The sequence below is a fragment of the Xenopus tropicalis genome, chromosome 3 (genome assembly GCF_000004195.4).
Source record: "Xenopus tropicalis strain Nigerian chromosome 3, UCB_Xtro_10.0, whole genome shotgun sequence".
Taxonomy (NCBI): domain Eukaryota; kingdom Metazoa; phylum Chordata; class Amphibia; order Anura; family Pipidae; genus Xenopus; species Xenopus tropicalis.
This window is the reverse complement of record NC_030679.2, coordinates 122,164,730-122,182,337: the sequence shown is the minus strand read 5'-3', so window position 1 is coordinate 122,182,337 and position 17,608 is coordinate 122,164,730. Positions and strand designations below refer to the sequence as shown.

Sequence of the window (17,608 nt, the reverse complement as noted above, 5' to 3'; positions counted from 1 at the left end):
CGCTGCAAAAATGGGGTGGGTCACTGTGAAATAAATATATATTATAAAATTAAAATGAGGTTCATCACTAATTTCTACCCATTTTTGCTTTGCAAAATAATGTCTTACTTTAGGTCATTTAAGAAAAAGGTAATGGACCGCTGACCGCCGACTTTCCCTTATGATTGTATTTAGCTTTGGGAAGTATCCCTGACCTTCCTGGGTGCCCTTGTGTGTCTATTAGCATTGCCATGTAAAGTGTACCACCAGTTCTAATTATGCCCAGAAATCACTGAGTGGTCCATTGAGTGTTTCCTTCTTGAAATGAAAGGGCTAAACCCAAGTCCCTCTCCTCTTAGACACAGAGCAACAGAGATTTCCTAGAACAGTTCTTTATCAATTTTGTCAAAGGCGACTTAGTCTTCTTTATTGCTATCAGCTCTGGCTTCATTTCTGTTCTCTCGCTCTGACAAATATATGTGCAGAAGGTGTGCAAGGGCGCTTTAATTATATAGATAATGTTTAAAAATGTACTCTTTGGGTGGTAATTAAAGGTGATATAAACCCAAAAAATGAATTGATTTACACTTACTTTGAGCACATTTGCAATATTAATTTTATTTTTTGAAGGGGAACTCCGGCATCCAAATTAAAATTTGTTAGCGAGCCCCTGACGAGACAGAATCCTCTAATAAACCTATCCCTGTAATCTGTTCCATTAGAAAGTATGAATAAAGACTATTTTATATGCTGAAATCCAACTGAAAAACAGTTACAAATTGTAACATCGTCTCCACAGTTTACAGACAACAAGGCAGGAACTACATAACTAACCCACAATGCACTGAACTGTGATGTTCGTTTCCTTATTGACATCACTTGTGCAGGGAATTGTGGGATTTGGAGGATGTAGGCTGAAGGCAGGCTGAGGAAAGTCCACTACTGTTACATTTTTTCGAGTCCCAAAGTAGTCAGCCAGATCAGCAGGAGAACAGGGGGGCAGTCTTAGGTAACTGTTTCAAAACATATTATTACATTAAATGTGCTTAAAATTATGTTTATTTTCAAAAGCTTAAGTTGTGTTTTGGTGGAGTTCCCCTTTAATGGTTTCTGGGATATTTGTGGTTTTAGACTTCTAATACCAGTTTTACAGATCAGCTCCAGAGTGTCAGCCGTAATGTTAAGTGAATATTCAGGCAGTGTAAGGGAGAGCTGAGTATTGTAGCTGTGCCACAGCCAATTCACTGAAGGTTCTAGCAGAGTTGTTAATGGGCACATTGTATAACCTAGTGTTGTAGTTTTAATGTGTCCCAAATAAAATTAGCCTTGCCTGGTCTGGGAAATTCCTTTAGATTGTACACTAGAACTTCATTAAACTTTTTATTATTTTTTTATGACCTCTATATTCAGATACAGTGTAATGGCTGCCTTTACATTGACAGCTGTGCCTGGTACCTGGCATCAGCATGGAAATCCCCCCAACTGAATGTGCCGGTACTGTACGTTATACTGTACAATGGGCGGTTTGATAGCAACAGCCTGGTTGTCTTACAAAGAACGTTTCTTATAATAGAATTCTATTGGTAACGGATAAGGATCATGTTGTAACACAGGCAGCAGTATTTCAGCGTCATTGTGTGAGATCTGTGCCACATAAGGTGGCATCTCATAGCATCTATAAAATCTAATTGAACTCCATAAAATGCTGCATTAGAGAACTTGGCTGTGCACTTCGCTGACCTAAAAAGAACATATTAGTTCACTGGCACCTTAAAAGTACTCTGTACAATACACAGCAGTATTTCAGCCTGTTTCTGTTCTGGTTATTAAAAGGTTATTTTAATTATGTGTGCCCCTGAAAAAAACAAAATATATATATATTGTAAAACTCCAGTGATTTTTTTTATACAAATATAGTGCTTTCTCTTCTTTTGCTAACTATATAACTCAACAGTTATGTAATGGCAAAGCAAGTACAGGTATGTACCTCTTTAATGGACAGGTATTTTCAGAGGTTTTGTTGCCCACCCAAGAAGCGGTTTTCTGTGGGCAACAAAACTCTTTGTGTGCCATTACCCTAAAGCTACGACTATTTTTGCTTTGTGCCTAACTGAACCAATAAACCTAATGCCTTTGTGTGAACTCCGGTGGTATTTGTTTGGTGTGCAGAACTATGCCTACAGTTGCTTTGTTACCCAAGGTCTTAAGTGAAGACACACAGAGCTACTAGTAATAGCTACTTTTTCAAGGCTACTAAATGCCAGAAAATACCCTGCTATAGACAATACTGAGAATTGCCTCTGCTAAAACACACGTAGAGACTGTTATCAGTAAATGATCAGCATTGTCTATTTTAGTAGCCACAACAAGTAGCTGCTACTAGTAGCTCCGTGTGTCTTCACCCTTACAGCATACTGCCATATTTTCAGCCAAGAATCATTTGACAAGCACTTGCCAAAAGACTTTAACTCATAGTGAGAGATTGCAGGCATTTTGACTGAACATGTTTAGGCTACTAAAAAAGCAGTGGGAAACTATCCAAATTTACTACCTGTCCCATTGTCTTTATGGAATGGAGTGTGACAGACTAGCTATAAATAGTAACGGCACCATCTATCTAAAGGCACAGTATACTGATCTATTATTTATGTAGAATATTGCATTAGAATATTGTATTAAATGCTTTGTAGATTAAAACTAGGTTACACCTTATGCTTGAATACTGCTTACAGGCATTGCTTGGTAAAACCTAGCAAACATTCTGCCATTTATTAATCATAATTTGACCACTAGATGGCACTGTTCAGAGCCTTTGCAAGACTTGGCCATAGCAGCTCTTAGTTACAATAATGCTTTTTAGGTAAACAAACCTTTAAAAATATATTTTAGTGAACCGTAACAAATGGAGTGTAAAGGTTATATAGAGACTTTAAAGTCCTTGGAGGTGAAGTTGACTATAAAGCATGTTCCTAGTGGAAGCAGTATGGCTGATCCTACTTAGCACAGTAGTGACATCTCATGTTGCTACTGGTGTAGTTGAAACCAGGTCTAGATTGACTTTAACTACACATGTTCCTTTTGGAAGAGGACATGGTATCTGCCAACCCAGCTGCACTACTCTGCCTTTTAAAGATAGGCACAGGAAACTGAGCAGTTTAGGTGCTTAAGAGTTGTTTGGTTTGGGAGGTGGGAGGAAGGACTCTGGAGGGGGGGGCAAGTTATTAAGCAAACTTTGTTCTCTGTTATGGGGCAAATAGAACTGGATTGGTTTCACAATGCTCCAACTGTCACTTAATAATTTTAGAGGCCCCAGTTAGCGGGAATCATGTGAAGACACCAGGATGGGCAGTTTTCCCAAGATACCTCTTTAAAAATGGATGTTTTTAGGCCAGAATATGTTTTCATATAAATTCCTCGTATAAGACAGGAATTGGGGAGGTTTTAGATATGAAGGCTCTCATTTTTTGCCTGGAATAATGTAGTGGGCAAAAAAAATGCCTGAAATCCACCCCATATGCCCTCTGGCTAGTCCTGTATAACTATGTTTTATGTGGTGTAGTGAATTACATAATGATTCTACAATCGGCAAGTTATGGATACTGCAATTTTACTGTAGATCTTGGGTGAGTGTTTGTGCCAGAATAATTCTAGTTTGAATCTCATACTGTGGTGTCCTTAACTAGATATCATGATGGTTTCACTTGGGCTAAGGGTTCAACTTGATTGACATGTGTCTTTTTTCAGATTCGCCTACTATGTAAATACAGGAGTTGTGAGACTTTGTCCCAGTGATGCAACATTTCCACATCCCACCTCATAAACTGTGTGAGCAAAGGATACCGCTGGCTCATGATCTACTTGTGATAACATTGCACTTATTGCATAGGAAAGGTGAAGACACTGGGCCTCATTTATAAACACTGGGCAGATTTGCAGCTGGGCAGTAACCAATAGCAACCAATCAAATGTTTGCTTTCATTGTTCAACCTGCAGCTGGCTGAAAAAAAGCATTCACTGATAGGTTGCTATGGGTTACTATCTGCAAATCTGCCCAGTGTTTATAAATGACCCCCACTGAATCCTTGCTTCCTACCTATCTTCTTTGCTTCCCTACCTACTTATGAATCATGGATAAATACCCCTTTTCATATATGTAAAGCCTTTTCATAAGAAATATATTTTTATAATATTGTGACATTCCATTATGCCATTTTGAAACACTGCTTTTTTCAGTAATAAGTCTGTCCCTCTGGCTCATATGAGGCTTTGTGTTTACACACAAATTAAGAATACGCATGCATGCTAGGTTACTTCAGCCAATGAGTGGACAGAAGTTTCACTTACCTTTCTGTTACAGTTAGAGCATGATTTCCTGTGAGGTGATCAGTGAACGACACACAGAACATCACAAAATGGAGGGAAAAGATGTAAAAGGGCAATATGTACTGATATGTACATGACAATTAGATAAGTCACTAGAAAATTAATAATAATTTAAATTATCTGTTAGCTACCTTTACATTCTCCTCATATTTGTGGAATAAGTGGCATTCAGTCAGTTTTAAACGATAATCATTGTATCAGGGAATTATTACTTAAGCTGTTTAGCGAATTCCACTAGGTACACACAAAGTGACGGAAGCCGCCGCAGGCAGGATTAACCTTTAAGTCTCTGATTAGCTATGATAAACAGATCTCGGTATTAAACATGAACTCTTATCGTTGGTATCATGGAGTGCACAGTACTGTAACCTCTGCACCGCTAGCCTGTGTGACTCTCCCATTTTGTTATATTGCCCTTGTCTACAAGCAGTTTCTTAGACAAGTGCGGCTAAATCTCTCTGTTCATTTCTCATATGTCTCTAGTCATTTCCATGTACTCTGCAGCCCTCAATTTTCATGGATGATCAAAACGTAATGCTTCAGAAGCCATCGAGACTGGTTCTTAATCACGATGGCCTTGTGCAAACAGTATATATGTGAATGAATGGAATGCTTCACCTGATAACTAGTGATTATGTGACTGTTCGTTCAACCATGGCCCAGTGTTAAAACATTTACTATATATCTATATACAATATATAAAGCTATAATGTAAAACCTGCTTGCAACGTGAGGTAGTTTAATTAATTGTACTTGGATGACAGACCCTGTGGGTAAAGAAGTAAAGAAGGCCAGAAAGATGCCTGACCAATGCACAGTTACAATATGTGGGATATTTGCAGTAGTTTTTTTACACTTAATGCTATGATGATCATTTTCCTGTAGGACTGACTAACTGAATATATTTGTGGGGTGGGGGGCTCCATAGCCTCTAGCTACACCCTGTGCTGTATTTTATAGAAACTTCTCACCATAAAATGATCCAAGTATAACAACAAGTAAGATTTTTGCTGTCATCGTTCATTTTTATAAGTTCCTTTTAAAAGGTATTGCCTACTAAATGGGCGAGTCAGCGTCTTTCAGCTAAATATAATTGCTAGCCATTGACTTCTAACTGGTTGTTTAGTAATGAGGCAAACCCTTCACAAGCACGTTCAGTTTCAGATTTACCAACAGACTGGTTTCTTATTAGACTGAAATAACATCTTTAAGCCTATGGTGCAAAACTCCTGCTTTCACCTATCCATGTGCAGCAGCAAGGGGCCTTTCTAAATAATGACATCAGGAGCGGTGACAGGAGGATAGGGACTTTGTGACTGCTGCTGTATCCCGCCAGTAGGCAGCAGCAGACAAAACCCTGCTCCAAGGGTTAGGATAAGACCAGATCCCCCATTAAGAGATGCGCCAATCATAATAATGTAATTTGGGAATGCTTAAAGGAACTTTATTTTTTTAGTAGTATGTGTTATTGGGCAATTCTAAATAGAAACTTGCCATTTTAAGAACTAAGGGCCGCCTCTTGGGATCATAGGATTCACAGTGCACACAAAGCCAAGCCAAGGCACTCATACATGTTAGGCCCCATCAGCCAATTAATAGACAGAGTTCTGTATTTTACTCCCACACTACTTTAGAGCTGCATTATTTCCTGTCAGCTGATCTCTGAGGGGACACACAGCCCATCAGTAAATGGCGGCTAAAGGGAAAGGATGGAAAAGGGCAATATTTACTGATATATATTCCAGTTTGGTGAGATTCTTTAATAGGTCACTTAACATCTGTTGGTTAAGTATTCATTCTGGGGGTATAGTTTTCCTTTAAAGTTAGGACAAAATGCTCACAAGCACATGCCAGTGCACGTGATATGAATAGAAAAACAGAGGAGAGATCATGACCAGACTAATCTGAAAGCAGTTGAGGTATGTAGCCTTGTTTGGATAACTGGGAAACTCCAGGTATATAATTCAGTCCTCGTACCCTCCACTACTGTGTAGCGCTAACATCATCCTCATCTCTGCATGCAAAGTATCACATTTCCCCTTGTGTTTGTGCCACAGCAACAAGCAAATCCATTGGCTCTGTGCCTTATTACTTTAATCTTCCTTCATTCCCAAGCCTACGGCTGGGGGTGTGACAACTGCCCATTTGCCCATGGTACAGCATGTTCGTTTGCTTCCATAACTATTAATGCAAAGAGAATTCTAGTATGATGTGTTTGTGTGTGGTTGAGAAACACCTGTTTTGCAGGGGGGTCATTTTTATTTCATAAATTATTGCTGTTTTCCAGAACTGGACTTAAGGGTGGTATGGTTAGTCGCAGACTGGCAAGTATAGGTATAAAGTGTAGTTGATTTGTCACATTTTTGTGCCTAAAGGAAATTGATGTATAACAGTGGTGCTTTATATTTGTGATAGTGACAGTTGTAAAGTCATTGCCAGGATTGGATGCCTACCTTAAATGAGTCGTTCAACTTTAAATTAACTTTTAGTATGATGAAGACATTGATATTCTGAGACAATATGTGTCTGAGACAATTTTTGTGGTTTTTCAATTATTTAGTTTTTTGTTCCACAGCTCTCTCCAGCAGCTGTGTGGTTGCTAGGGTCTTGTTTACTAGCAACCAGGCAAAGGGGTGTAAACAAGAGACAGGAATATTAATTGGAGAGGGACTGAATAGAAAGATAAGGAATAAAAAGTAACAATAATGATAAAAATCTAACCACACAGAGCAACCGTTTTTTTTGGCTGCCGGGGGTCAGTGACCCCCATTTGAATGATGGAAAGATGTAAAAGAGAAAGGCAAATAATTTAAAAACAATGAAAAAAAATGAAGACTAACTGAAAAGTTGCTAAGACATTCTATAACATACTCAAAGCTAACATAAAGGTGTACCATCCCTTTAAATGCTTATTTTTTCTGTACAAGAGCCACCACATTAGTCAATAAAACACTACAATAGCAAAGTTTAGACTTGCCATGTAGAGAGAGACTTTTTTTTTTTGGCTGGGTTGCCAACGAACAGCCCAGTGCTGTGCCCAGTCGACACCTGATTGAGCTGCAATTAGATATCAGTCAGGAATGCAAATGTTAAGTCCCCAAACATGAGCCAACAGGCTACTATTAGTCTGGGGAGGCCAAGATGGAAGTGCACCTTTTCTTGTATCCACTTGGAAACCCTGGCCTTCTTTTCCTCGCCCAGATCCTGCTCTGGCTTTTGTGCTGAATTACCTAAAGGTACCAGTTGTTGCTTTGAAAAATTTATCTATATTCTTAATTCAGTGTTAAACAACTAGGACAAATTCCAGTCCTATTTCATGCCCGACATAAAAGATTTGAAATATGTCTGGGCAGTGTCAGTGGCTCCTTCTGATTGGCTGCTGTGACTTACTTGAGCTTTGAGGAATTGTCCACTTGTACATTACTGTCTGTGTAACATATTGCAAAACTTGTTAAATACTTATTGTGTATGGTAATAATACAGCCTATGTGTGTTATATAGACTGATGGACTAGCATTTTTGTTATTCTAACTCTTGTGTTTTCTTCTTTTTTAATAGATCCTCCAGTAGCAGCTGCTGTAAGATCTCACTTTAATGATTGCCCCGTCTCTCACAGCAATTACTGCTTCCATGGAACTTGCAGGTTTATAGTGCAAGAAGATCTACCAGCCTGTGTGTAAGTTCCCCTTATAGCCCTTCTTACAAAAGTCCCCCATGAGTTCTCCCCAAAGAAGCACCCACAGTAGGCCCTAGCAGGTCAAGGCTCTAAATACAAGACATTATTTAATTGTATAGTTTAATTTGACAAACTAATGGTACTGTTGCTAATAACATAAGGCACGGACATAAGAAAACACATAAACCTCTTAGGAGTCATTTTATCAAAGGTCAAGAGAATTAGTTCAGTTTTAAGACCACCTTTAAAGATGTTGAATTACACAGTATGTTTAGTGATTAGGGCAAAAAGTAAGAAGTTTCCATTTGTAAGAAGTTGCTAATATACTGCAGATGTGAAGTAATGGGCATGCATCCTTGTGCAAAGAGAAAGAACGTTAAATGCAAATAATTAGTGTCTTCCCACATTTTTTCCATCAGTCTTATTCATTGCACCATATTCAGATAGGTTGGAGAGGTGTCACGTGTACCAGAAAGGAGTGTCACCCACACAGAGCCAGAACTGCTCGTAAAAAGTGATGCTTATACTCAAACGTGTTAGTTCCGGAGGTAGTAAAAGTAACATCCACTCATTAATGGGGATTCTACTTTAAGGTGGAGCCTAAAAGAAAAGGGCCCAAACTCAGTTATTATTATTAACGTGTTTATAAAGCGTTCATTATTCTGCACTTGTTTACTGTGGCACTCTTTAATAGAGTCTGCCTTACCCTGGTTAATAGTCATTGAAACGAGGTACAGATTTCTGAGCTGCCTTACAGATTTCATCTTTCTAAAAATAATAAAACAATTTAAGGTTCCTGTTTAGCACATCACTTATATATAAGGGAGCAGAACCCAGCAGATAGAAACTGATGAACTGTTTCTCTTTTTTCAGATGCCAGCCTGGGTTTGTTGGTACCCGCTGTGAACATGCCGACCTCTTAGCGGTGGTAGCCGCCAATAATAAGAAGCAAACAATCACCGCTCTGGTGGTGGTGTCTATTGTTGCAACAGCTGTTCTTATTGGAACATGCATGTTAATACAGTAAGTGACTAAAAATTCCTTACCTTTTCTCTGGCTGCAATTGTTTTTCCTTTGATGTCATCTTGTTCTTCCCAATTGCGCAGTATTTGTACGGGGAAATGTTGGCAAATATATTGGATAGTTAAAAGGGCAATTTACAAAGCAGAATTCAGAGTGAAAAGTGCAAAATAAGGCCATAATCTGCCTTTTTTTTGCACTTTGCATCCTGAATTCTGCTTTTCACAAATTAGTGCAGGCCTCTGTGTACTGTTTCAGAGCACAGAGACCTGTGGCTAGCCGCTTCAACAGAGTACTGCCTGCAACAGACCCTCTACCTGTCCTCTAACTTGCATCATTCAGATGCGGAAGTTAGGAAGTAGCAGGAAGTGCAGGTCACAATGTGGCCATGTCCTTACTGCCTGTCATAAGGGCTCACTTGCGCCTGCTGACGCTGTGGTCTCACAGTGTTACCCCTTTAGTGCTCTAGCACTTTTGCCCCAGGCAAAGTAAATGACCCCTTAATATTTTACAACCAGATAATACTTTTTCTGCTGTTGGTCGATCCATGAAAATCGCCAGGCAACTGAGCTTTATAGCTTATAGTCACCAAATGTGTGCAGCTTGTAGCTCTGGCCTTTCTCTAGAAAGCTAGCTTTCTATTAAAAGCTGTTGGAATTACCATGTGGTGCACCCATGTGACTGTGTCACGTGAAGGTAAGGGTGTGCCATACTTGTGGTGGTTCCGATTATAAACAATGCTTAGAAGTTAACAATTTCCAAAGAGGTTGTGGCTACCCCATGCTGACAGATCTCCTGCCCTGATATTAACCTGTGGCTTATGTCACATGGTTTATTTTATGAATTTTGCTACCGCAACTTTTCACAGGCAAAAAATCACTTGAATTCTGAAGCTTATTTTCTTAAGAAACATGCAAATGCCAATTAAATGAATGAACAGGAGCCTAGAGTCTTATTAGTCCTATAATATAGTAATATTAATGGATAGGTAAAGGGCAAACTGTTTGTGACTCACTGTTATTTGTGTTTTTTAGCTGCTGCAGAATTAGAAAGCAGTGCCAGTGGTGCCGGGCTGTGTTCTGTCAGCATGAGAAGCCTGGCAGTTTCTTAAAAGGTGGGGTTTCATGCTGCAAATCTGAGACAGGTAATAATTAATTCTTTTTTTTTTTTTTTTTTTTAAAGGTAATTTTTTATTAACAACAGACAGACAGTTGTGCCAAACATTAGTAGGGTACATTTCCCAATAGTTTAAATTGGTTATACAGAGCTGCAAGACATACTACATAGAGATGTAATTTCACTTTGCATATAAGACTTTTTGTATAGAGTTAGTCTAACCCTGCCTCAATCCACGGGTTCCAGATCAGGTCGAACTTAGCCTGTGTTCCCCTTGCTTCTGAGGTAAGTTTAATTAGTGGGATTGCTTGGTTTACCAACTGATTCCATGTTTTTATGGACGGTGGTCGTGCTCCCATCCAATGCATGGCGATGTTTTTCCTAGCATAAAAAAGAAGGGTAGCTGTTAAGTCTTATGTTCTAACTACCAAATATTGATCTCCTAAGTCTTTGTTCAGCTTTCTGTACAAGTGTTTTAGAAATAACTGTACAAACAGTTGTGGAGCAGTGAGTGCCAGCTATGGGTGCTTAAAGACCCAGCTATGGGTGCAAAATGTTTTATTACCTGATCGGTATATGATTAAACAATTGATTAAGCCGTAAACTGCATCAGGCTGTCGGTGCACACCACTGCTACCCTCCATGTGTTTGATCATTGCTCAAAGGATCAGTCAATGTGATTAGCCCAGCTTGTCTTACCACTTGGAACAAATTGGGTAGAGATCTGCTGGTTGGTTAGTCATACTGTAAATGGCCCATCTAGTATTTAAACTGCTACCCTCTGTAGTAGAAAACGTTAGGTGCAACAGGAGGAGTGCTAAGGGCTTCAGCATTGGGTCCCTTAGAGTCCCACTAAAGGGTTGCATTTAGTCCTTTGTTTATGCACTCTTTACCCTGCACCACCCCTGAACATGGCTCCCCACCACCTTGCATCTCCTGGCACTCCCCAGATTTCCCAAGATGTGTAAGCTGCATACAAAGAGAGATGCAACCACCTTTGCATTCTAGGAATGCAAAGAGTTGCACCACAGGATGCAGCACACAAATTGCATTGGGCCAGAGTGCAACAAACAGCACTAATCATGTCTCTATTATTGTAAATGAGCCCAAGGAAGCAGAATTTTCTTTATGGTAGCTAAGTTGACCAGTTACACAGGCTACTTTCTGGGTTATCCAACCAAATGGACAGTTAATTTACAGCTTGCCCAGTTAGAGCTCATGAGTGGATCTCAAAAGCATCTAGAATAAGTCCTGCAGCAGGACTTGTGTCACGGGTCAGGTTTTGGGTCTTGTCTATATTTATTATCTATATTTTCTATTTTCTTAGACATTTTTTTTTCTACCCCTGCCCACTTCTTAAAATGTCACTTCTGATCTGCAGCAACAGCACTTCCTGTTTAATGGTGCTCAGTAGGTTGTCATTTCTGGGTCGGGTAGTGGATCTAAGCAGGTTAAAATGCGGGGCGTGGGTTTAGCTGGGTGGGTTATGCTGGTTGCGGACCATGGGTCTGGGTTCCAAAAATTGGTTTCGCACACAGGACTTTAAGTAAAGGTGCATTTTACTTCTGGATTTAGCTGATGACACCCTTCACCCCTCGAATCACCAGTTGGGATCAGAATACTCGATCCTCTCAATAGCAAACTATTCTTTCCACTTCTTTCCAATGGAATCTGTCACCCTAGGGCACAATACATACGGCAGTAGTTCGGCTGTGAGGCTACATGACCCTCCGGCTGTTGATAAATGGTGAATCCCAGCCTCCACCTCTCAGAGGTTTGTAGGATTCCTAATACAGCGATAGCTTGGTTGGACATCCCTAGATATTCTGATATAACGTTGTTCTTGTCAGGTGCTAGTTACATTTCTATTAAACATTTTTGCACTGGGTTTCTTCTACTTCATCCATCACATTCCCAATCTCTTTAAAATGTGCAGCACCACCCTCATGCAACATATATTTTAATAAAACGGGATTTTCCAGGAGCTGATGCTTAGAAATAATTACAGTTTTTTTAGGGGGGTGAAAAGGACATACTAAACCAAAAATAACTGGTCCTGTGCCAGATACAGTTTGAAATTGCTCTGCAAACAGAGCACGGCAGCACACAAACACATAACGGAACGTTGGGCTGCTGAGGTGAAAATAACGCAGGCATTGTAAGGCCTGTGGGGGGGGGGGACTTGGGACCTGCACAATGTTACTTTATGTCTTGTGGAAACATTGAAGGAAACATTGAAAGGTTTAGAACTACTGTAGCTTTGCAGGGGGAACGCAAAGACCTGATCTGGTTACCTCTGCCAGGTCAGTTTGTGTATTTACATTCAATGGAGCAGCAGGAGATGGGAGTCTGCCCTGACATTAGTGTCTCCTGAATGTTCACTAGATCTTGTTTGTGCAACATTACTAACGCCTGCTCTTTCCTACTTACAGTACCTCGGGTTGGAAAGTTTTTGATTACTGTATTTAGTATTTAAAGAGGATTATAACCCCTGCTTAAGCAGTTCTTATATTCCATTTATATCCCTATTTAAGAAGAAATCAGATGAGTTAATAAGCCCATAGGTATAATGCTTACAGCTGTCCATAATTTATTTATGACCAATCATTGCAGCCACTTCCAAAAGCAGCGGTTCCACACAATTGTAACATGCCCTCTCCTCCAAGCAATGAAGAATTTTTAATGATGTGAGTGTTATCCATAATGAAGCAAGATAACAGAGCATTACCCTTCTGCTATAATAGAACGTCTTGCATCATCATGATGATCACATCGGCATTTCACACGCCCTTCGCTCGTGGGAATGACGACAGCACAGTCATGCTGCTATTTATACCCTTTCTGCTACTACTCACAGTATAAAGCGGTCATAAATCTTTAGACTGCATTGTAAAAACAGAATAGTAAATGGAAGAATTTTGATAATAGTGCCATTTATAGACCTTGCACCTTCATAGTGCTGAGTAAACAAGGACACTGTGCAGAGAGAGGACATGAACCATACCTCGGCTGTAGTAAATCGTGCAAGAGATGATTCTCCTGCATTTCAGCAAGATTTCATTTTTCACAGAAGAAGTTGTGGCTGATCTCTTCCCATCGCAAACCCAGCAAAGCTTTTAGCCTTTTTGTCACCAGCGTTGTGTTATCTTGCCTTGTCACAGTTTTGGCAGACAATAAATGAAGCTGCATAGATTAACCCCGGCTATGACATAGATTACACCTTGCTTGGTATCTAGTGCAGGTCTCAACACATAATGCCACCCTGTTCTTAACACGTGCCATAGGCAGGCAGTAAGTAGAGGGACACCTGCATACTGCCCCCTGCACACCTCTCATGAATATAGCTCTGCCAGCAGGCAGCCCTGTATTCATAAGAGAAGTAGAGGTCTTTGCACTCTATTCACGAGTGCAATTATCTGTTTTATGAGGGCTAAGCACTTTGTGTCTGTTTTCTGCACCTTGCACCTGCCCCACATTTATAAAAAGGCCTAAAATATAATGCCAGCATCCAGTGAATTGCCTTTACCCTTATATGCAGGGAAGGCAACTAGGGCATGATGGGACACACACTCTTCAGAGCCAAATACTTTCTCTTTACCTAGACTTTACAAGTGCTGGCAAGCCACCCCCTGACTGTATATTTCTCAGCACCCCCTCTGCTAACACTCTCCCATATTATCTACTTTCCCCCCTGCCAGCATTATGAGGTTCTAGTTCTTTACTGGTGTCATTTTGTTTTGTTACAGTGGTCTGAGAGAGAGAGCGCTGCATCAGATCAGGGCATCTCCCCAGCAGGATAGACTCCAAAGACCATCTCAGGCAAGGAAGACCCTGCTCAACTCCTGATCTCTGACTAAAACCCGAGCTGCAGCTCCTTACTCGGACGCAAGTTGCAGCCGGCACTGCGTTCCCTTCCCGAGGCATGGAAACCCTGCCCAATATGTCCTGCAAAATGTGAAGCAGAGGAGCACAGTGACAGACTAGATCTCCATATATAATGGGATTCCAAACACTCTGGATCTTAAACTGCGTCCAGCGACGGAGGAACGTGTCATGTGACCAGTTCTGACTCTAATTTGTTACAGAAGCATCTGCTCTGGGTTCAGTTGTTACTACCATAATTCTTTGCTGCCAAAGAGGGCTACCATAGCATTGCAGGCAGCCTTGGCAATAAAAAACACAAGCTTACTGTTCATTCTTATTTAATATTAAAGACTGAGAAAGTCACGCTTGGGACAGACCATTCTCTTATAAACCATGCTGCTGGCATTTCAGTGTATTTATAGGAACAGCCTGGTATTTTTCGCAGGAGGAGAGACTCCATATGTGTTAAACCCTTTCGCGCATCTGGCCTTGAGGATAAACAATTTTATTAGTCTTTAAACCACAGATTACCTTTACAGTGCATTATTTCTCATCTTCTTCTTATTGGCATTTTTTATTTTTTACTGGAGTTTCAATAAGGAATGCAAAATATAATATCTATAATATATATAGCCTATTCAACTGCACTAAAATACATGTGTATGTATTACAGATTATTGCAGTGAAGGCACCTTTCTATTGGGTTTTAGACCACACCTTCCAATGCCTATCAGTAAGTGCAGGAAGGACACATCTGTGTCAGAATGCTCCTCAATTGCATCTACTCTTTATATGATCAAGATTTGGAATACTGCCTACAGTTGGGATTATTGCCATGGATACAACAGAATGGTTCAAATTGCTCTTATTAAATGACAGTTTTGGAATGTTACATGTGATAGGGCAGAGAAGGCAAGCAAGTTTGGGGAATGCAAAACAAATGAGATGTTTCTTGATGGAATAGTAGAACGTTATGGAAATAGAGCTATTATTAAGTAAAATGTGGCACTTGGTTTCCAAATTCCTTGGATAATTAACATGCTACAAATGGGGAAAATAATACCTTGGAGGTTATTTTTCAGCACTGGACAAATTTGCCCATAGGCAGTAACCCATGGCAACCCATCAAATTGTTGCATTCATTGTTCTACCTGCAGCTGGCTAAGAAAAGCCAGTCACTGATTTTATGGGTTACCGCACACAGGAGAATTTTCCTGGTTTTGAGTGAATCTTAAACCAGTGATGGAGCAGCTTTTATTGCTGCATGTGGTGAAAGCCAATACATCCTTGTCCTCACTGACAGGAATGAAGCACCATATATGTCAGTAAAGGTTGCTCCATCTATACACAGCGTCTTTAGTGCCAACTGTTTATTTAGTACAATTCCAACCTGTAGCTTTCTCCCTGCATTCCTAAGAGATGAGCTAGGACTATGCCCATATTTTATTGCAGTGAAACTTGCCTTAGCCAGTTCCCTTGGTACCGGTTCAGTTATTCGCAGCAGCACAAAAATTAGAAAAGTAATGAATCCTGCTGTATCACACTTGTGACGCATTTAACAAACCAGACGCTGACCATGAAACAACTGGGGTTTCCCCAAAAAATACAAAGAAACTGTTTATTTTACTTGTACACAACAAAGAAGCTGTAGCACAAAAGAATGCTATTAAGTGATAATATGACACCTCTTTATATGATGGCAGGTGTGTTCCTGCAGGAAGGCCACATCATAATGACAAGGCAATATATTTGCAGCTAATGCATAAACAACAGCAAAAATGATGTTTAAGCCATTGCTTATAATAAGTACTCTTATCTGTTTAGCTCTAACTTTATATAACTCTGTACCCTGTTAAAGAATAACGGTACTCCAAAAGGTTCCTTTCCCCAGGTATATGCTGTGTCATACTTGGTATTTATAGTGCAGAAACTAGTGAAGAGTATCGCTATCTGCCTGCTGGAAACTAGTCTTGGCCAAGGCTGCACATCAACCCTAAAAATGAAATGTACCTCCCTCCCTTTCCTTTTTGACATGTGCCTATTCATTTGGGCTTATATGAACGTTATGCACTCTGAACTACCCAAAATATATATATTACTTTGCACACCGACATACCTAAATACCATCGGTCCCACGAAAGATCGTACAATCGGCCACTAACCGTTCAGGGCTGAAACGGCAGATAAGGAGGTAGAAACAATAGGATTTCTACCTCCTTCTGCCAATTCAGCCCTGATGGCAGATCTTGCTCAGGCGCCTTCTATGGCGCCCGATCAAAATCTTTTAACCTGGCCGATCGGCGAGTCGACCGATATCAGCAGCCTCCTGCGCTATCGGTCGACTCGCTGACTTGACATACACGCACCGAATATCGTACCAAACTGGGTTTCGTATGATATTATCGGTGCGTGTATGGCCAGCTTTAGACTGGCAGAATCACTTAACCATTGCTTCATCTTGTTCCATGTAGAAGTGATGGATAATGGGACTTGACGTCTCTCTGCTTTTCTTAGAATCAGTGCACCACCCACTATGGAAAGCAGGGGGGACTTCAAGTCCCAGTTTCCATCACTTTATCATAGAACATGGTGTGGGAGGATATTATTGACTTTGCCAGCCTAAATGGGGCGTGGTAACGATCCCTGCAAGTCAGGCACAGACTATCATGGTTTCCTTTCAATTTGAGGATCAAAGTGACCAGTCGGATACCCCATATATATAACAGAGCTACAACATAATACAAGTAAAAACATATGTTTTTAGAAACAAGATGTTAAATGTGCATGTTTAACCTAGATACGTAAGAACCTGATGTGACTTGACGTCCCTTTATACAGACTAATATCCAAATACAAACATTTTTTGCCAAACCTCTCAGCAGCTGAGAAATACGGCGACAATCTCTAACTTTCTATTTTTGTTTTTACTCTAACCGACCTGACTGTTTGTAGAAATGGTTACTTTAATGTATATTTTGCACTGAAAAAGAAAAAAAGGTAATATTTAAAGTTTTTAATTTATTTGTACTCTAAATTAATTCCAATTGTATCAGTTTGATTGGCTGGACAATAGTTATTTAAAAAGGCTGTAATATTAAAGGTTTTTTTTTTAACTCAATGATAATGTTATATATTTATTCCAGGAAATAATTCACTCTACCATTTAAAATGTTATTCTTAAACCAACAAATGTATTTTTTAGCTGTAATATTGGTGTGTAGGCGCCATCTCAGTGCATTGTGTCTGAGTCTGAGCTTTCAGAAGGAGCTTTCAGGTAACCTATTGTTTCTCCTACTCCCACGTAACTGGAGGAGTCCCAAGCCAGACTTGGATTTCTTACTATTTAGTGCTATTCTGATACCTACTGGGAGCTGCTATCTTGCTCCCTTCCCATTGTTCTGCTGATTGGCTGCTGGGAGGGGGTTGGTATCACTCCAACTTGCAGCACAGCAGTAAAGTGTGACTAAAAGTGGCCATAAACCTTACAATTACAATCTTTCCCGCAACCATTGGCCGCAGGAAAGATCATTCGTCCCCTCCACTGATATTCAGAGCTGAATCGTCGTATAT

The 17,608-nt window shown here is 40.1% G+C and overlaps 1 protein-coding gene across 1 annotated transcript in view; it reads left to right on the top strand.

Moving 5' to 3' along the window:
• Positions 1-17,156, top strand: part of tgfa (transforming growth factor alpha) — a 36,101-nt gene extending 18,945 nt beyond the window's left edge. Inside the window, exons 3-6 of the mRNA XM_002935302.3 lie at positions 7,921-8,038; positions 8,912-9,061; positions 10,093-10,202; positions 13,921-17,156. Of these exons, the coding sequence (XP_002935348.1) occupies positions 7,921-8,038; positions 8,912-9,061; positions 10,093-10,202; positions 13,921-13,928 (386 nt within the window). The 3' untranslated portion in view covers positions 13,929-17,156. The remainder of the gene's footprint in view (positions 1-7,920; positions 8,039-8,911; positions 9,062-10,092; positions 10,203-13,920) is intronic.
• The last annotated feature ends 452 nt before the right edge of the window (positions 17,157-17,608 follow it).